Below are 20,182 nucleotides of genomic sequence, written 5' to 3' on the forward strand. Positions count from 1 at the left end.
ATCTTTGCTCCAAGTCTCTCTCTGGTTTTTGTTTATTTGCTAATATAGTTGGTTGAGGGAAAGAAAATGCTGATTCGAGGCATTTTTAAATTTACAGTACTGCTTTATTGATCTTCCTTCTCTTTCCCCCCATTAATCATGGGAGAACTCTTACCGATGGTGGAGTGTGTCTGGATGTCTGCAATACCCAGATGCCATGATTTTCTTAAAATTTATTTTATAAGTCTTTAGAACAGGATCATGCAGGAAATGAATATAGTATCCTCATAACTTACACATATAACTGTTCATTTTGAACAGTTTTTATAGGTCTTATATTCTGCTAGGCAATAAAATTTAGTTTATCTTAAGACGGAAAGGAACAAAAATCAACCGACACTTCCATTAAAGGCCTTATGGTAACCTGCAAAACTTTTGCCAGGCAATGAAGTATGAGTTTACCTTTCACTTCTATCTCCATCTGTATTTTTGCTTCCCAAAGGCAATCAATTCCAACTTACCCTACAGAAGAAAAATGGAAAAAACTACACCATCCTAAAGCTAGTCAAAAGAAAGCTGGAGTGGCTATGTGGGTATCAGAGTAAATTTTTAGAGTGGTGAATATTACCAAGGATAAAGAAGGCTGTTTTATAATTTAAAGAAGTTAATACATCAAGAAGATATAATAATCCTATGTATTTATGTGTCTAATAACAAAGTTTAAAAATGCGTGAATCAAAAACTGATAGAACTGCGAGGAGAAATAGACAAATCTTTAACTACAGTCAATAATGTTCATACCTCCCTCTCAATGATTGATAGAACAAGTTGACAGAAAATAAGTAAGGATATAAAAGTATGTACACTGTCAGCCAAATTAACCTAATGGACATTTATAGAGCATAACACCCTCAAACAGCAGAATATATAGTCTTTATTTTTAAAGCTGCACCCACGGCATGCAGAAGTTACCCAGGCCAGGGATCTACAGCTGTAACTAGCGCCACAGCAGTGACAATACCAGATCTTTAACCCACTGAGCCATAAGGGAACACCAGAATGTACAGTCTTTTTAAGTGTACACAGAATGTTTAGCAGGCAGATGATATTCTGGGATAAAAAATGCCTCAATAAATATAAAAAAATTCAAGTCATGCAAAATAGGTCCACTGACCACAATGGAAGTGAATTAGAAATCAGTCCAGAAATATCTCTGGAAAATCCTTAGGTGTTTGGAAACTAAATTGTAGATTTCTTTAACACATGTATTAAAGAAGAAATCAAAGGGGAAATTAAAAGTATGGGGGACAGAATAAAAATGAAACATATCAAAGTTTATAGGATACCATTAGAGCAGTTGTTACGGGGAATTTTATAGCACTGAGTTCTTATGTTAGAAAGAAAAAAAGGCAGTACCCTCAGTTTCTACCTTAAGAAAATAGAAAAAGAAGACATAAGGAAATTAAAAATATCAGAATAGATGCCAAAAAATAGAACACAGAAAATTAATAAGGAAAATCAATGAAACCAAAATCTAGTTCTTTGAGAGTATAAATAAAATTGGTAAATCTCTAACCAGACTCATCAGGAAAAGATAAGAAAGACACGGATTGCTAATATCAGAAATGAGAAGTGACATCGGGTGACAGCACTGTATATTCTCCAACGACCAAAGGAAAATAAGGGAATATCATAAACAACTTGTATCAGTAGGTGACTTCAATGATCAGATTACTTAAAAGAGACAAACTACCAATAAAGAAAAAATGTAATCTGAAAAAACCTAAAAATATTACAGAAGTTGAATTTGTAGTATACATCTTTCTTACAAAGAATATTCCAGTCTCAGAGAGCTTCACTGTTGAATTCTACAAATATTTAAGAAAGAAATAGTACCAAATCTTTTCATCACAGAGAAAGAGATACTTTCTCATTTCCTAAGGTCAGTATTACTCTGATAGCAAACCATATAAAAATAAGAAAACTATAGACCAATATCTCTCATGATATAGATGGAAAAATTCTGAACAAAATTTTACCAATCAAAATCCAACAATTGATACGAAAGGATAATACATCTTGACCAAGACACTATTAAGAGAATTACAAGCTATAGACTGGGAGAAAATATTATGCGTATATATGATAAAAGACTTGTGTCCAAATTGTATCTTTAAAAAACCCCAATAGGAGTTCTCTTGTGGTGCAGCAGGTTAAGGATCTGGCATTGTCACTGTAGCAGCTTGGACCACTGCTGTGGCAGTGGGAACTTCTGTTATGCCATGGGTGTGGCCAAAAAACCCCAATATATAAGCATATAGAAATATTATTATATTACTAAGAAATCATTAATAATTTTTTTAGTGGGCAGAAGACTTGAAGAGATACTTCACCAAAGAGGATATATGGATGGAAAATAAGTACATGAAAATATGCTGTCTTATTCATCGGTCATTAGGGAATAGTAAACTAAAGCCACAATGAGAGTATTACGAGAATAGCTAAAATTAAAACTGACTGTAGTAAACGTTAGTGAAGATGTGAAGGAATCGGGGCTCTTATATACTGCTGGTAGAAATAGCAAATAGCCCAACCACTTGGAAAACAATGTGGTGGTTTCTTAAAAAGTTAAGCATATGACATATGATCGGGCCATTCCACTCCTAGGTATTTACCCAAGAGAAAAGAATGCATATCTCCATTCAAAGACTTGTACATAAATGTTCATAGCAGCTTTATTTATAACAGCCCAAACTGTCAACAACCAAATACCATTATATGAATGGATAAATTGTAGCATATTGCTACAATGATTCAGGAATAAAAACAAATGAGATATTACTATAACGACATGGAAGATTTTAAAATACACTGAATGAAAGAAGACTGACTAAAAGAGAATATGTAGCGTATATGTACTCCATTTACAGAAAATTTGAGAATGTGCCAACTAATCTATGTCGACAAAAAGCAAATCAGGTGTTACCTGGGAATGGAAGAGAAGGACAGAAAGGGCAGAAGAAGGAATTGCAAAAGGACACAGGGAAGATTTTGGGAGGGATGGGTATTTTCACTATTGTGATATTTTGATAGTTTCACAGGTATGCCCGTATATACATATATGCATATACGTGTCTAAATCTATTCAATTGTACACTTTAAATACATCTTGTTTGTTGTATGTCATTTATACTTCAAAGCTGTTTAAAAAAACATTGACATAATCTCTGCAACATAGTGGAATATTCTCAAAAGAAAATGAAAGCTATATGCATGAAGATATCTTTCTTTTGGGGCAATAAACAGTTGGAGCAAAATTATATGATTTAAATATCCAATGACAGAAGACTGCTTAATGGAATATTACCTCCATTAAAATAATAATTCTATCCCATAATGTTAATTTAAAATAACATATGTGCAAGCTTAATAACTGCATTGCAATAGGCAAACTAACAAGGGAGAGAAGCATGAGTTATCTCAATCTCACCACTTGCTAGCTATGTAAATTAAACTCGGGTTTCTCATCTAGAAAATGAAGATAATAACAGCTTCCTAGAAAAAGTTTTTGTGTGACTTAAATGTGAAACTAGGAAGAATGTGCCTGGGATGTAATAGGCATTCAATAAAAGATATGTGCACAGTACTTGGAAAAGGGTGACAACTTCAGACAGCATTGTCCCCACCAGTAAGCAGGGAAGGAGGAGTTGGGGGAGGGTGCAGCTGGGGTTTTAAAGTTCCATATTACCAGTGAGAATTTGCTCGTGTTTTAGCGAATTTGTTAAACATAGATTATGTTTCCAGTTTGGGGAAATATCCAGAAGACTGATTTCTTTCCTCCTTTCAGAACTGATCTAGGATACACAAATCTCATTATAGAGACAAGTTAGGGGATAATTTTTCCCCTGACTGAAAAGATGGTTTGTTTTGCTAAAGTACTGTTTGTTGCTAAGGACTTGAGTGGTAGTTATTTTCTAAGAATGGCTCCTCAGTGGAGCCATATTTTCAACATTTCCTTTTACATTCAGTAAGTAACACACTTGCTGCAGGTCTTGAGGATTCATCAGGCCCCTGAATGAACATGTAAATATGCTAAATGGTGAAAAACTTGGTTTGGGGAGTGTGAGAGTCAGTATGGATTCACATTAGAAGCTGCAGGACAGAAGCCACCTGAGATGGGCTCCCAGTAAATTACCTTCTTGCCTACAGATTTCCCACCCAGCCGAAGCCTGGGGTTATTTTAGAGACTAGCCGCAAATAACAGGCTTCCAAGAGTTTCAGACTTAAATCAAAAGGACAACTTTTTCTTATGTGACTAAGTCCTGCCCAACTATGTATAGCAAACTTGGGCCCAGGGTCAGGTACACAACAGAAGGCAAGCATTACTGGAAAGTTCTGCTTTGCTTTTGCATTTTATTGTCCTGATTTTTCAGTTTGTCTCATGCCACCTTGTTACTTAATTCCCACACCGTGAAGGGAAAAATGTTTAATATTTTAATATTTATGTTTCAGATACTTAACATTATGTTTCTCCATAGGTGTTGCCAAGATAGCAAACCCAGCCTTTATTTATAGAGGGTAGAGAATATAAATCTGTCTAAAGTCTTTCATGAAATGAAGGTCTTAATATTTCCAGAGTTGATTTTGGTACCTAGTCTTGGAGGGGTTTAGAGAAGTGTTGTCAGTACAAGGTGTCATTGTTTTAGGTTTCCTATCCTAAAACCTTTCGCTTTTTTCCCCAACTTCCCTCTCTTTGGCAACTTTTCCTTGCATTCTGTCCTGTACTTGGCCCCGAGACAGTTGAAAGCTTTGCAAGTTGATTTTCCATTCCCATCTGAATTTTCGCTTAGCTGTGGAGCTGTTTTCCATGTGTTTTTAATCATGTGTCCATGTGTTATGAGATTATAGGAACAATATGGTCCCCCCAATCTGCCTGCATTGTATAAGCAGAAATTGGCAAGATGGCCACTGGGGGAACAGTTTTCAGACAGATGCCCCCTACAATCATTTCTGTTGGTGATACACCACCCCCATCTTCCAACTGGAGGAAAACAATTTACAAGCTGCATAAAATTACCTAACACAGAGTCCACTGGCCTGAGTTGCTTTTCCTAGGACTGTAATTATCCTTCAGGAGAGATTGGTCTGGGAACTGTGGCTGGTATGACAAAGTTCAAAGGCCTACTCTGAGATGGTGGCCAGGCTGGGAAATAAAAGTTTTATTCTGAATCTTCCCAGATTTAGTGGAAATGTGGTTTTAAGATGGGATCTAAACCCAGAGAATTAAGGATAAGTTCTCCAGGACAAAGAGATACCTCTTCGAAAGTAAAGCCCAACAAGGACCCATGTCAGAAGTTTCTGTACGGAATTTCTATTGGATTTGGGATGTAAAAGCAAACATTCATTAAGTGTAGAGAGAGGAGCCAGGAATGGGAAAGAAACAGAAAAATGCATTAAGTAAAATCCCCGTTCTCAAAGTTGCTGATATTGCAGTCTCCAGCAAATACAGACCTTGCCGCTGAGGAATCATCTCTCCCTAAATAGGAAGACACACGTGCATCCAAATTAAGCCAACATTGAGGAATCACTAAATGGCAGGGTAAAGACGGTAACTGGTTTCCAGAGCCCCAAATAAATCCCTGTGTTATTGGTGAGATGACTCCCTGTAAATCCTTTGCTACCCAGGGAGCTGGCTGGATGGCAGGTCTGTTTGTCTAGGTTAAAACTTTAGGTTTTTCATGGCTCTTTTGCCCATACTACCTGTCTTTCTTTTTCTATTTATTAGGACCAAATTCATGAGGAATGAGTTAAATATGGCAGAGAGTTCTAGTAGCTACACAGAGGCAAGGTGATCCTGGGAAGAAAGATTTAAAGGTGTGCTGGAGCAAAAGGATAGACTTCAGTGGGTTGTTACGTTAGTGGAGATGAGAAAGTAGAGACTGAGTTTGGACAGTTCTTTCCAAAATTTACCTGGGAAGGCAGACGCCAACACTGAAGAACAGACCTGAAAATATTTATGTGCTCAAAGAGACAGTTTTAAAAGCTTCAAAAAAGGCAAGCATTTTACACATGTGGATAGGAGATACCAGTGGAGTGAAGGTAGTTTAATGATACTGGAGGAGGGGACTATGAATAAAGAAGGTTGGAAAGGGTGGAATTCTAAGACCAGAGTGGAAAGGAGAAATGAATTGTGACTTAATGGTCAGGACAGTCTCCCATCTGATGGTTTCTATCTTTATCTGTGGAAGAAGGTGTGAGGTGATTTGCTGAAAATGTTGAAAGAGGCAGAGCAGTCAAAGTTTGAGATAATTAGGGAAGATTTTAAAATAATCTATGTGGAAAATGAAGAGAGTATGGACTAGAGTAATATGAAAGATGGCTGGGCAGAATTGAAAGTTCTCTTAAGATGAGAGCTAGTTAATTTGTATAGAATCAGTTTCTGTCATTTTGTCATTCTCTATGCCAGATTTCACACCCTAAGAGTGGCTCATGGAAGATGGACAGCTGGGTGTGTCCAGGGTTGGAATTTTACTGGACCAGTGCAAGAGAAAGAAAAATGGGCGAGGAAGTTGGATATATCAGAGTCATTTGAAGTGATGGGCCACAAATCTAAGCTGGATGAAGAAGGAAGACCAGAGAATTTAGAGATATTCACTTGTTCACGCATTCATTCATTAATTTTAAACCAACATTTTTGAGTATCTACTACCCAGAAAGAATTGTTTTAGAGCCTGACATGGTGACTAAGACAGGCAGAGCTCCTACATTCATGGACTTTAAAAATCTAAAGTGGAGACAAATGTTAAACAAATGTTCACACAATTAATTATTTAACTGCATTTGTGGTAGCACTATAATAAGGATAAAGCAGAAAACAGATGCTGTGGAAACAACTGAGAGAACAGAAACAACAGAAGGTTGTCGTGAGAGTGGAATGAAATTCACAGTTAAGAGGCGGAATAATTCCTGGGAATAACAGAGGTTAGAATGTAAAAGGGATGGGAAACCTATTGGAGTAGAAGTCTTTAGATTTAAACCAGGGTATTGAAAAGGACATCATGTAATTCTGATAGCGTGTTATAGGTTAGACCCATCCCTATGGACCCCAAAGTTACTCAGGGTAATGAATTTGGGGTGAAAAGAAAGATAATGATCCAGATGAGGAAGGCAGGGCAGGTAGTGTTATTTCTGGCAGGATTTGGGGACATGAAGTTAAGTACCTGAGATTATGTAGCTTATAAACTATAAGGCAGAGCCAGGAATCAGATAAAAAATTTTTCAGTTTCATGGCCAGAGTTACTCCCATTTACATTACTGTCTCTGAGAGCAGCTTTCTGAAAATCGATAAAGGTAAATTTGAAGAATAATAAAGAAGAACCAAAACAGAGGCATCCTGCTGACTATAAATAGAGGCTGTCCAGGTGGGTAGATGGATGGATGGATGTGGATGGTGGGGCATGGGGTGACGTTGCCTCAACTGCCTTGGCCTAATTCTCAGATTTGTAGAGAATTCTCCCTAATTCTCTGCAATATTGGTAAGTCATCGATTAGTCATATTTAGATATTGTCCATGACTTTACCGTAATGGATACAGCCCTAATTGCAAAAAAATAAAATGCTTCTTTAGGGTTGGGAGTGTTTTGGACAGAGAGCAATAAGGTCACTGAAACAGCAAACAATAATCCTTATGTCTCCATGTGGTCTTTCCTCCACGTGTGTCTTTATCTCAATCTCTCTCTCTCTCTTTTTTTTTTTTTTTTTTTTTTAGGGACCACTATACCAGCCTCATTTTAATTTAATTACCTCTTTAAGGCCCTATCTTCAAATAGGGTCACACTCAGAGGTACTGGGAGTTACAACCTTCAAAATACGCATTTGAGGGGGGACATAATTTAACCCATACCAGGTAACCATTTTAAAAGATTAAATATAAATAAGTGGATAGTAGTGATTGACTTCATGGCAGGACAGAAAGCCTGGGGAGGGTCTCAGATTTTAGCATACAATTTTTTGGTATAATCTCAATTTTTTTTACTGCACTCATTTATTACCTAATCAAAAAGAAAAGAAAAAATTTTCATGACATCTACTGCACATCCTGTGCTCAATAAATATTAATTAAATAAAAATTAGCAGAAACCCTGTGTGACAGTCCACTGTGCCTTTGGCATTTGGATCTACCTGAAAGTCCCTGATTACTACAGGAGAGGTATCTGCCTATATTTTCCTTGTGTAACTCTTTGTTTTGTTTTGTTTTTTGTTTTTTTTGTTGTTGTTGTTTTTTTTTTTTGGCATGCTCACAGTATGTGGAAGTTCCCAGGCCAGGGACTGAACCCATAGCAATGACAGAGCTGGATCTTTAACCTGCTGAGCCACCAGAGACCTCCATGTGTAAGTCATATTTTGAATAAACAAGACTCTCCCTTGATTACAACCTTCTCTAGGCCTGGACAAGGACACCCTCACCATTTTATCCCCAGGACCTAACATAACATTGACTTTCAGATAAATGCTGAGTGAATGTGAGCCCGATAAATGAAATGGCCTTGGGAATGGAGGGTTCTTTCCTGAGAAAGTGGCCAAGAGGGGGCGGTGCAAGGGAGAGGGTGGTATGTTTTAAATAACTTACGAAACTAAATCATGATAAAGAGAAACCAATTACCCTAATTTGATGTCTTCCTCTGTCCTTTGGGAAAGAAGAGAAAGATTCTGCCTTATTTTGGGTCCCTTTTAAATAATCGAAACTGCCCCATTGCTATTTTGTAGCTTGAGGAGAGCAGCACTTATGAGGCAATGGCATTTCCCTAAACAGATTTCTTCCACAAATCCATCCACCCAAGTTCCCCTTTCTCTCAATTTAACTCAAATGCCTACCTCCTACTACAAGGCTGCCTCTCACCTTTTGTTAATTTAGGTCTGGGGTTTTTTTTTAGGTAAGAATGGAGTCTCTCCCTTCCCCCTCAGAGGGCACTTAGATGGCTATTTAGCTCCTTTCTGAGACTGTGTGAAAAGGACAGAAAATGTGGCTGTCACTGTCCTCTCTTGGGAATGCTGTGAGCTCATCCCAGTTCTGCAGACATCCTAGTGCCCAGGGAACCAGGTCAAGGTGACCTCAGAGAGTTCAGATCATGCTGAGCGTGAGTTGTAAATCGGAAAGAATGAATGACGAGCTTGGACTCTGCAGCTTTCACGCAGGCCTGAGGCAGGCTTGGGGTCATGAAGACTCAGGCCTACCTTCTGATGTGGCATTTGGTACAAAGGACACCAGCAATTTGTGGTGCCCTCTTCACCCAGTAACTCCCTGCTGTGTCTGGAGGCCCCCTCCCATTTGGCTCCTTCCAAACTGGGGATCAACTCTATGCTTGTTATCACTGAAGCCCACCAGAGGCAGCGTATCTTTGTTAAAAGCTTCAAAATGTGTGGGCTTTTTCTGGCTTGTTTGTTTGTTTGGTTTTGCTTTATAGAGCCTCACCCATGGCATATGGAAATTTTCCAGCTAGGGGTCGAATTGGAGCTGCAGCTGCCTGCCTACACCACAGCCACAGCAACTCCAGATCCGAGCCTCATCTGTGACCTACAACACAGCTCACAGCAATGCTGGATTCTTAACCCACTGAGTGAGGCCAGGGGTCAAACGCACATCCTCATGAATACTAGTCAGATTCATTTCTGCTACTCTACAACAGGAACTCCCAAAATGTTTTGAAGAGTGAAACTACGACATATCACATACACAGCTTTTGAAATGGTGAAAGGACACAATGGTGAGAGGTGGATGTCTTCTGCCTTGAGCTGTAAAAAAAAGTCAGGGCGTGAAGGCTGACTTACGGACCACCATACTCATCACAGAAGGCTTTATTTGTCTAGCTTCACCCTTCAAGATATCTGCCCATTTTCTCCACAGGAATGGCAGAACAGCAAAAGGAAATTCTCCATGAGGAATTTTTAATGATATTTATAAACACCAAAATTGGTATCAGAAGAAGACAGGTTTAGGGCTAAAGAAAGGTCAAGTATGGATAACTGTCAGCCCTGCAGCTATTAAAATAAAGTTAGAAAATGTGAAACTCCACGAGACTGCTTGTGGGTGGATAGGAACAAAGTTTTCATCATTTTCTCTCATCTTCTAGTATCTGATATGCTGCTTGGCCCACAAAGTGAGTCTTCTACCAATTTTAATTTAAAAGAAATTATTTGAATTGTATCCTGCGTTCAGAGACGAGTAACCTGAGACCCTGAGTGAGATTTCTGGAACGGTCTTCAGGCTGGGAAAATGCTGGAAACTGTGATTGAGAGCAGGTGAACTTCAGGCACTGAGGAGTTGAAAAGGAATCAGCAAACCTATCATAGTTAGCTTCCGTACCATACTTATAATTAGGTGATATAAATTATATGTATTTATATAAATTAGATAATTACATAATTATAATTTAGCATTAGAGTGGCTGGCTCTGGAAGGCCTATTGCTGAGGAAACTTAAGAAATTCAAACATTAGGCAATTTTTAAAAAATACTTTAAAGGAAATAGCAAGTGCTAATGTTCATTTAGTACAGATCACCTGTACCTTAATACTAGCACAGGTTCTATGGGTATTTGGTACAAGTAAAATATATCTCTTCAGATAGATTTCTGGAAAATGACAGTTTAAAAGTAATTTAATTAAAAATATTCACATTAGCAATGAGATCCTGCTGTGTAGCCCTGGGAACTATGTCTAGTCATTTATGATGGAGCATGATAATGTGCAAAAATAGAATGTGTACCTGAATGTGGCACTGGGTCACCATGCTGTACAGTAGAAAAAAAAATGTATTGGGGAAATAACTATTTAAAAAATGTAAAAAAAAATAGTAATTCATTATTGTAAGTTAATAATGACTTCCTTGAGGTTTTGGTCTAGCAGAAATCAGGCACGACTATTAACAAGAACACAAGATCTGGAAAAAAGATTTCAATGGCTTATTTTTTGGAAAGAAAAATTAATCAGCACTGAAAAAAAGGAGGGCATATATATCAGTTGGACTCAATTCTGGGGTTTTAGTTTTGTGGATATATTTCTTTCTCATTCCCTTGACTGATTTAAGACATTTTTGAATGATAGTCATCTAACAAATATTCCTTTGATCCCTGAAGACTCATGTTTGCCTCCACCTTTATTTAACCTGGTTGTCAATTACTATAAAATAAGGAAGATGGCATGGATTCTATAAAATAAAGGATAGACCAGCCAGCTTCATGCCCAGAGCTATCAAACCAGGTTTTTAGAATCCACTTTCTCAAGTCTGGCTCTTTGTTTAGAGAAAGAAGAAAAGTCAGTAGGGTGGCTTGAAGGAAAGTCACTTCCCCATCCTCTCTGAGGGCTAATGAGCTGACAGTCTATTACTTAGGATCCTGTTGAGAAATTTGTGAACAATTGAAAAAGTTTACCTGATGATTGACCCGTTGTGAAATTTAGCACTGAGTATTTGATTCTTAAAGTGAGGGGATTACTGGGGACCTGTGAGTTTCCCTGTGTAAAAAAGAACAATATGTTCCCTTAACTGTTACCATGCAAAACTCCCCAACCCCAACCACATCTAAGTAAACAGGGAGAGTCCTCTGCTCACAAAGTTCACATCCTTCTTACAACTTTTATATACTTCTTTAGCTGCTCATGTGTGTGTGCGCGTGCATGTGATGTGCCCAATGGCCTGACTTTTGATGAAGTATATGCGTTAATTTTTTATCTGATATACTTCTCTCTTAAAAACACTGTTCTATCCCAGCACAAAGCAGATGCGCCGCAAACGTTAGCTGACTCTGTCCCTTCGAATACCAGTGATGAGAAATCCCAGCAAAGAATGTGTTGTTTTCACTAATACTGCTCTTTAAATCTCAGACGATCAAGTGTCAGTTAATTACCCCCTGGGTTCCCAGGCTTTCACTGGGGCCTTCTAAAATACACAAAACCCAAATGAAGGCAGGACACCATTAGCACTACATAATTCAAGCAAACAATAAATGTGTTTACTCTGCTGGCTACTGACCACCTGCCTTCCCGTCCCACAAGGCAGGTATCCATATATATAGCATTTCCCTGTTCACAGTCCTGCAGAGAGTGCACTTCTCTTTGGGCCTCACCATCTGTGAATCTGAAAGAAGCTTGAGCGCCCCCCACCCCAACAACATGCATCTCCTCTTCCTTCAGCTCCTGCTGCTCCTGCCTCTAGGGAAGGCCTCCCGGCACCGGGATGGCCGCCAAAGTCTGAGTCCTTTTTCTCTTGTGCTCCTAGAAAGGCAGCGCAGAGAGCTCACTGTGGGCAACCACGAGGAAACTGAGGAGAGGCCAGATCTGTTTGTGGCAGTGCCACACCTGATAGGTGCCAGCACTGCAGAGGAAGTTCAGAGGCAGCGAGAAAAGATGCTGTCCAGGTTTGGCAGATTCTGGAAGAAGCCTGAGAGAGAGCTGAACCCACCCCAGGGCTCAGTCAGGGAGCAAGTCCTACCCAAGACCCAGGGCCTCACTCGGATGAAGGATGGGATGCCAGGGGAGAAATCTCCTCTTCGGGAAGAAGCCAAGAAATTCTGGCACCACTTCATGTTCAGAATGAGCCCAGCCTCTCAGGGGATCATCCTGCCCATCAAAAGCCATGAAGTACATCGGGAGACCTGTAGAACAGTGCCCTTCAGCCAGGTATTTGCTCTGGGTGGGGGAAGGGATCAGAGCTTGCAGGAGGGGGTGGGCAGCTGGAGCATGCTAGGAGCCTGCGTCTCACCTCACTCCCAGATTTGGTCCTTCCGGCCTTCCCTGGGGGGTGTGACAAAGTATGATCACACTCCCTAAACTTCCTTCTAGCCTTTCTCTTGTTTCTAGGCATTCTGAAAATGCTGCAAAAATGGGATAATGGAACTGCCTGTATTAGTAATCATGCATCTTGAGGGCAGAGAGCTTTGTTTTACAGGATTTTCTTTTTACATGGGGAGTGGTCTTTCTGGAGAGATAATTAAGATTTTCCCTTCAGTTTGGAAAGTGGGAATTTAGAGCAAACACCAGAATGTCTCTATAGCTAAATCTCTAAACTCTATTAGGATATGGATGAAGAATATGAATAAGCGGGTTGGTTCCATCTGTAGATGAGAGAGGATACATTGGACTCCTCCCCAAACATGCACAACGAATGGTTTTAATCCCTTTGTTTCACATGTAGCTACTTCATGGGTCTATAGTACATGCTGAGGTCAGCAGGCAGAAGTTGCTATATTATTCCCATTATAACTATAGCACAAGGATTTAATTTAACTTGTTTTCTCATCGGCTTTCAAAAAATAATCTGGTTGTGAAATGACATTCCCCCTCTCCCCCTTAAAAACACTGTTTCCCAGTTCACTTTGTGTTGACTGATTTGTGGTTATTATTGATGGATTCCACACTTTTAAGACAAAGGAATCTTCTACTATCTACTTCCTCCAGGCAGTCCTGGCAAAACCCACACTCCAAATGTTAAATTAAAATTGAGAAATTGTATTAGGTCCTTAAATGCGAAGATACTGAACCAAAAGCAGTGCAAGGGAGAGTAAAATTTTACAGTCCAGTAATGCTACGCAATTAAACAGGCAGTATTATAAGGTAATTGACTGTGCAGGGCAGTTAAGTATTCTGAAAAGGCAGGGATATGTAGCAACAAGTCAATTAGAAAATAATAATGACTGCTTTGTTGGTCCATGTATAATTAGAAAATTGCTCCTAAGGACCAGGCAATCAAATTTCCTTTGAACTTTTATTTTGAATTCTATTGCTCATTAAATTAAAAGTAAGGTGTTTGGCTCTTATACATTTTGAAGGGCACATGAAGCTAGGTGTATGGGGTTACGGGAGTGGCAAATATGACATCATGCATGGTGATTTGGAGGCATATGTGTTGCAATTTTTGCTCCACGCAACTTAATAGCAGTCAATGTACTACTATAAGCCTGCCAAATAGGACAAAATTAGATTTGTGATGTTGTGATCTATTCTCCAAGCAATTAAACAAACTTGTATTGAGAAGCTATTGCACACAATGCACTGTGAGGAGTAGAAAATGTAAGGCACACTATTTATAAGAAGCTAACCATTAGAATTTTTCAGACATATCCAATGAGACAAAATTTTTTAAAGCTTGGTATTGAAGTGCAGAGTAAAATATTTTCATATCACCTTAGGGATTTCCTAAAGGCTAATTTATTAATTTACCCAATAAAAGAAATTGAGCTGAGGTAGCTCCATGCTTTTAAGCTATAACGCTTGGCTATTGCAAAATGTATTCAAAATTGGAAAGATTTAAAAATTTTAGTCTGTTATCCTCAGATTTACAGTCTATAGCTTCTGCATTAAATGTGTTAAAGAAATGACTCAAGATAATATAGCAGAGATGTGTTTGCCTTTTAGACAATTACCCACGAAGATTGCGAGGAAAGCAGTTATACAGAACAATCTTTGCTTCGGAAAATGTGGGTCTGTTCATTTTCCTGGAACTCCGCAGCACCCCCACACCTTCTGCTCCCACTGCTTGCCTGCCAAGTTCACCACCATGCACTTGCAGCTGAATTGCACTGGACCGTCCCCTGTGGTCAAGGTGGTGATGCTGGTGGAGGAGTGTCAGTGCCAGGTGAAGACAGAGCACCAGCATGGACATCCCCAACAGAGTGGCTTCCCAGCAGAATTTCATGTCCAGGATCCCTTCATCCCAGGACTTTCAACTTAAAAAAGCTATCCCATTATCATCAGCAACATTGCTAATCATTCAGCCTGAAATGTTAAGTGGGTACAGAATATATTAAGGGAAAGGTGGTTTGCAAAGTAAGAACGATTTAGAAGTTATGGTATTCATCTAGTTATTGGTACACATTTGGGATCTAGTCTTGGCTCTGCCGCAAACTGGCCAAAGGATATTAATAAGTTGTGGAAGCTTTCTCCACCTTAAGTTTTTCATCTGCGAGTGACGGATTTGAACTAAATGATTGCTAAGGTCCTTTCCATTGCTAATATTATATGATCTGTTGTCTGCAAGTTTTAGTAAAAGCCCTCATCTGAAGGAGTAAAAGAAATAAACTAGACCATAAGAATGGATTTCTTTAACAGCTTGTCAAAGCATTAGCAAAAAAAAATTTTATATATATGCATACATATATTGTATTAATAGAAAGGATTCCTCATACTTTTAGCTGCCTTTGCATCTTAGGCTGTGTTTTGTTTGACTTCTGTCAGATGATTAAGTAGTTCCATAGATATAAGAAATAACTTGTTTGGTTGCCTCCTTATTTTTGAAACTCCCCATATAAACTCTTAATGTCAGGTCTCTAGCTTTGAAGAAGGAGTGGTGATGTTACATTTAGTGGTTTACATATGGATGAGGAGCAATCTTCGTTAGCTAAACTAGTACCTATGTTATGGGGAAGGAAAAATATATGGCCAGTACCAGGTTAAAGTTTAACCCAGAGATGCTAATGCAAGTGACCAAGGAATTCTAGTAGAAGTCAAATTAAATGAACTGAAACTAATTAAAAATGATTTTAAAAAACCAATTTACAGGTAAAACCCTTTATCCCCGTGTGTTTGGCATTAGGTAGTTTGGTAAGGGTTCTTTGTTTGAATGACTGTGGTTTTGCTATTGTATAAAAGCTTCGTATTACAAATTTTATTTTAAATTGCAAATTCAGAAAATATTCTGAATATCTTAGCATATTAAATTTCAGTGTATAAAGCATTTTGGGAAGTGTTGCGGCATTCAGTTGTCTTACATTCTGTCCTTATTTGCTTTGTCTATCCCATAATTTAAAGGCACTATGGGGAGATTATCTAGCAAAAACATTTCTGAAAAGGTCTCCTAGGCTGTTGACACTGGTCAAAGTAGCATTGTAACTAGCTTTCTGTTAAGGCCCTTCAATAACTGTCTTTTAGTCATTACATTTCTCCTGTTTGTATTTATTTGTATGAAAAAAAATTGCAGAACTGGCTTTCCTTAGCCATATTTCTTTTCCTAAAATCTTCCTTTAAAAATTCATCTTAGGAGTTCCCATTGTAGCTCAATTAGTATCCATGAGGACTCAGGTTTGATCCCTGGCCTTGCTCAGTTGGTTAAGGATACAGCGTTTCCGTGAGTTGTGGTGGCTCAGATCTGACATTGCTTGTGGCTATGGCATAGGCCAGCAGCTACAGCTCCTGATTCAACTCCTAGCCTGGGAATTTCCATATGCTGTAGGTGTGGCCCTAAAAAGCAAAAAAAAAAAAAAAAATCATCTTAAAAATCATTTTGATTATTTGAATTCTTTCATTTCAGTATACACAAAAACTATTTCCCAGAATAATAATTTTTAAAGAAATTAACGCCTATTTAAATTCTATTCCTCTGTAATCACACCATTTATTTGGTGTCCTCAAGAAGCAAATGCATTTATATTTAGTATATTCTACACATCAGCTTAATAGAATATGTGCTACACAGATATACATGTGGCATTTACATCAGAATATTTTATACCCTTCGATGGTAAAAGACAAACTAATTGACCAAGATATGGTCATAAGGATAAAACTGTTAAGCATTGATGATATCCCAGCTGGTCAATATATTTTGGTGCCAAAAGCTATTGAGCAGCTGTCTGGTTTGCAGTTGCCTAACCCTGATTATGTAAACCTATCTCTGCCAATTGGACTATGCTTCTCCTCCTTATATCCTTGCAAATCTCTTTTATCTATCCTTGCAAATAGACTCCTCAGCCCAAGCCCCATACAGTCATCAGTGTTATTCATGTTCTTCAAACTCGGCTCTGCCCTTCCCTCACATGTGAATTCAAGATGAGATAGATGATTCTGGTATTAGAGGTCACACTCATAAAGTGACAACATGAACCTCATGAAATTGCCCATATTCAATGATTTTCACTTACAAAAAAGGCAATTTCCAATGGTCCCACATAATACATGGCAGCGGAAGAAATTGAGAGGAAACGCACAAGTACTGGATTATCTATTCAGTGCCAGATACTGTGCTGGGTCTTCTATATAAATTACATAATTTGAGTAATACATAATTATACAGTGTCCACAAGAATCAGATGAGGTGAGTAAATACCCTAGTTTATAGGAGAGGAAAATAAGCCTTAAAATTTTAAGCAATTTGCCTAAGGTCATGTGAAGCGTATTTTCTATTTGTATTAAAACATTTGCCCTCTTGTTGGTCAATTTAGATTTAAGTCTTCTAGGTCTCTTGCCTTTAGGCCTCAAAGCTAACCTCTTTTCACCCATGGTCTAGCCATGATGTTTGAAAGACATTGATGTTATTATCTCTTGAAGGAGAAATCACCCTTGGGTCAGGTTCTCAGCCACGTAGCAGCTTGACTAGAGGGGTGGTCATGGAAAGCCCCTCATCAATCTTGGTCTCATTTTCCTCCTAAAATAAGACTGGTAATAATTACTTCAAAATTACTGTGCTGATCAAGTGTAGGTAACAGGATATTAGAGAGCTTTAGCTTCTATAAAGATACAGGGGATAAATTTACTCTTTCCCATTCAGACTTTTTTTTTCTTTCCTTTTTTTTTTGGCTTTTTAGGGCCACACTTGCGGCATATGGAAGTTCCAGGCTAGGGGTTGAATTGGAGCTACAACTGCCGGCCTAAGCCACAGTGACAGCAAGGCAGGCTCCTAGTCGCATCTGCGACCTACACCACAGTTCATGACAATGCTGGATCCTTAATCCACTGAGCAAGTCCAGGGATCGAACCCGCATCCTCATGATCCTAGTTGGGTTCATTAACTGCTGAGCCATGAAGGGAACTCCCTCCATTCAGACTTTAAAAAAAAATTGTTATGAGAAATTTAAAAGGCATAAAAAAGTATAAAAAGCAATGTAACAGACACTCAAATTCTCACCACCAGAATATTTAATGTTTTGTCATCTTGTACTTTTTCTTGTGGCATGGAGCATATGGAAGTTCACATGCCAGGGATTGAATCTGTACCATTGCAGTGACAGCACCTGATCCTTAACCAGCTATGCCATACAAGAACTCTTGTCTATTTTTTAAAGAAATAAACCATTTCACATAGAAGTTAGGTATCCTCTAACTATCCCCCCAAGACCCTGACCCCTCAATATTTGCCCCACCCCAAAGATACTTCTTTATGCCACCAACACCCTTTTATATTTTTGCAAATGTACACACACATCCACAAATAATACATAGTATTACTTTTGTGTATGTATTCCTTTACTCAGTAGGTATTTATTTGTCCACCAGCTTTGTGAAGATATAGCTCTAGGTGTACAGCTGTATCTATAGCATGGAAACAAGTTAGACAAGGTCCCTGGTCCTACAGAGCTTGCATTCTGGTGGGATGAGACAAGCAATGTGAAAATCAATCCATCAATCAATCAACTGAAAAGGAAACATATCAGCTGGTTATAAGTGACGTGCAAAGAATTAAAGTAGAGGAGTATGCTAGAGATTAGTTACCTTAGATTGTGTCGTCCCTGAAAGGATGACAATAAAGCTGTGAGGTTTTAATAATAAGCATGCTTTATATAAATTGCACTCTGCTTACTTTTTTGTCCACACAGTATTCTGGCTTATTTTTATGACAGTTTTTAGAGGGTCTTTTTTTTCCAGTATGTTTCGTCTCTATTCTCAGGAGTTGCCATTAAGTATTCTTTACAGAGAGTGATTAACTTAGCTTGGATTAGTTTTTCAGTGTACACAGTCTCCTTAACCTATTAATTTAATCCCTAAGCAATGAGATCCTACTGTACAGCAGTGGGATCTATATCTAATCACTTATGGTAGAGCATGATGGAGGGTAATGTGAGAAAAAGAATGTATATATGTATTATGTGACTGGGTCACTTTGCTGTACAGTAGAAAAATGACAGAACACTATAAACTGGCTATAATGGAAAAAATAAAAATAATTTAAAATTTTAAAAAATGACATGTATTCTCTGAATTTTTACTGATAATGTATTCTATGGAAGATACTGTTCTGAGAATCCTTGGATAACCAAAGATAGGTAAAACACATTTTCCCCCACCTTGGAGCTTATAATATAGTATAAGATATAACATATGCAAATTATGAAGCAATAATAATATGAGCTATTAATTATTGAGCCCTTACTATGTGTTCAAGTGCTACATTCCTTATCTCCTAAAAGTAGACTTTTATCCTATTTTTGATAAAGAGAGTCATGGGGTTCATTTATTCAGTCCACAAATATTTATGAGTATCTGTGATGGGCTTGGTCACTATGCTGGATACAGAGTATACAAATGAATGAATATATGATTATCTGCATATAATTCTCAGTTTAGCAATGCTTACAGTCCAGGAGCAGTTAACTAAATATATTTGCTTCTGTAAAGCTGGAATTATGATTCCCTCCATTCTGCCCCCAATTCCACGCTCAAATGTCACTTTCCCAGTGACAACCAGGCAAGGTCAGGTTCACTTCTTACATGATTTCATGGCTCTGTATACTTCGTTTCATAGCACTTATCTCATTTAATTATTACCCCTTTATTTGTAGCATCATTAGTCAAATTCTAGGCTCCATGACAACAGGGGTCCATATCTTCTCTATTATAATCAATGCCTAGGAATATGTCCAGAATATAGTAGATACTCAATAAATATTTGGTCATCCTGAAAGAAAGAATACCAATAGATATCATATGTTGAAACCGTATCATGTGTCAGGCACTGTGCCAAGCACATTACATACATCATTTAACTCTCACGGAGCCCTATGAGGTAGGAATTACTGTATTACTTTATAGTTGAGGATGCTGAGGCTCATATAAATAAAATAACCTTTTCAAAGTATCACTGCTAGGAAGTAGCAGAAGCTTAATGACTCCTCCCAGATCTTTCTCCCTGTGCCACATTGCCTCAAGATTGCATATGCGACATGTAAATGTATATACATAAAGTTTATTTATAAATATATACAAACATATACATATCATAATCAGAGTTAGACCCCGATTCATTCACTACTCTATTCCTTCTCTGGTTCCCAGAACCAATTAACCATGCTGCTCTTAAGGTCTTTATGTCCGGATGCTTTCAATTCAAGTTCCAGAAACACAACTGAGAATATATTAAATTATAAGGGGATTTAACAATTGCTATTTCACTAACAAGTCTGGAAGGCAGCTAGTTCCCGGGTTGGTCGCGTCAGAAGTTC

At 38.3% G+C, this 20,182-nt stretch overlaps 1 protein-coding gene across 1 annotated transcript; it reads left to right on the top strand.

The window, feature by feature from the left end:
* The first annotated feature begins 11,215 nt into the window (after nt 1-11,215).
* CER1 (cerberus 1, DAN family BMP antagonist) lies at nt 11,216-15,098 on the top strand. Its single transcript, XM_047769538.1, is given in 3 exon segments — nt 11,216-12,653; nt 14,388-14,411; nt 14,413-15,098. Coding segments are annotated over 3 exon segments (822 nt in total). The 5' UTR covers nt 11,216-12,146; the 3' UTR covers nt 14,704-15,098.
* The last annotated feature ends 5,084 nt before the right edge of the window (nt 15,099-20,182 follow it).

Source organism: Phacochoerus africanus, chromosome 2 (genome assembly GCF_016906955.1).
Source record: "Phacochoerus africanus isolate WHEZ1 chromosome 2, ROS_Pafr_v1, whole genome shotgun sequence".
In the NCBI taxonomy this organism is placed as follows: domain Eukaryota; kingdom Metazoa; phylum Chordata; class Mammalia; order Artiodactyla; family Suidae; genus Phacochoerus; species Phacochoerus africanus.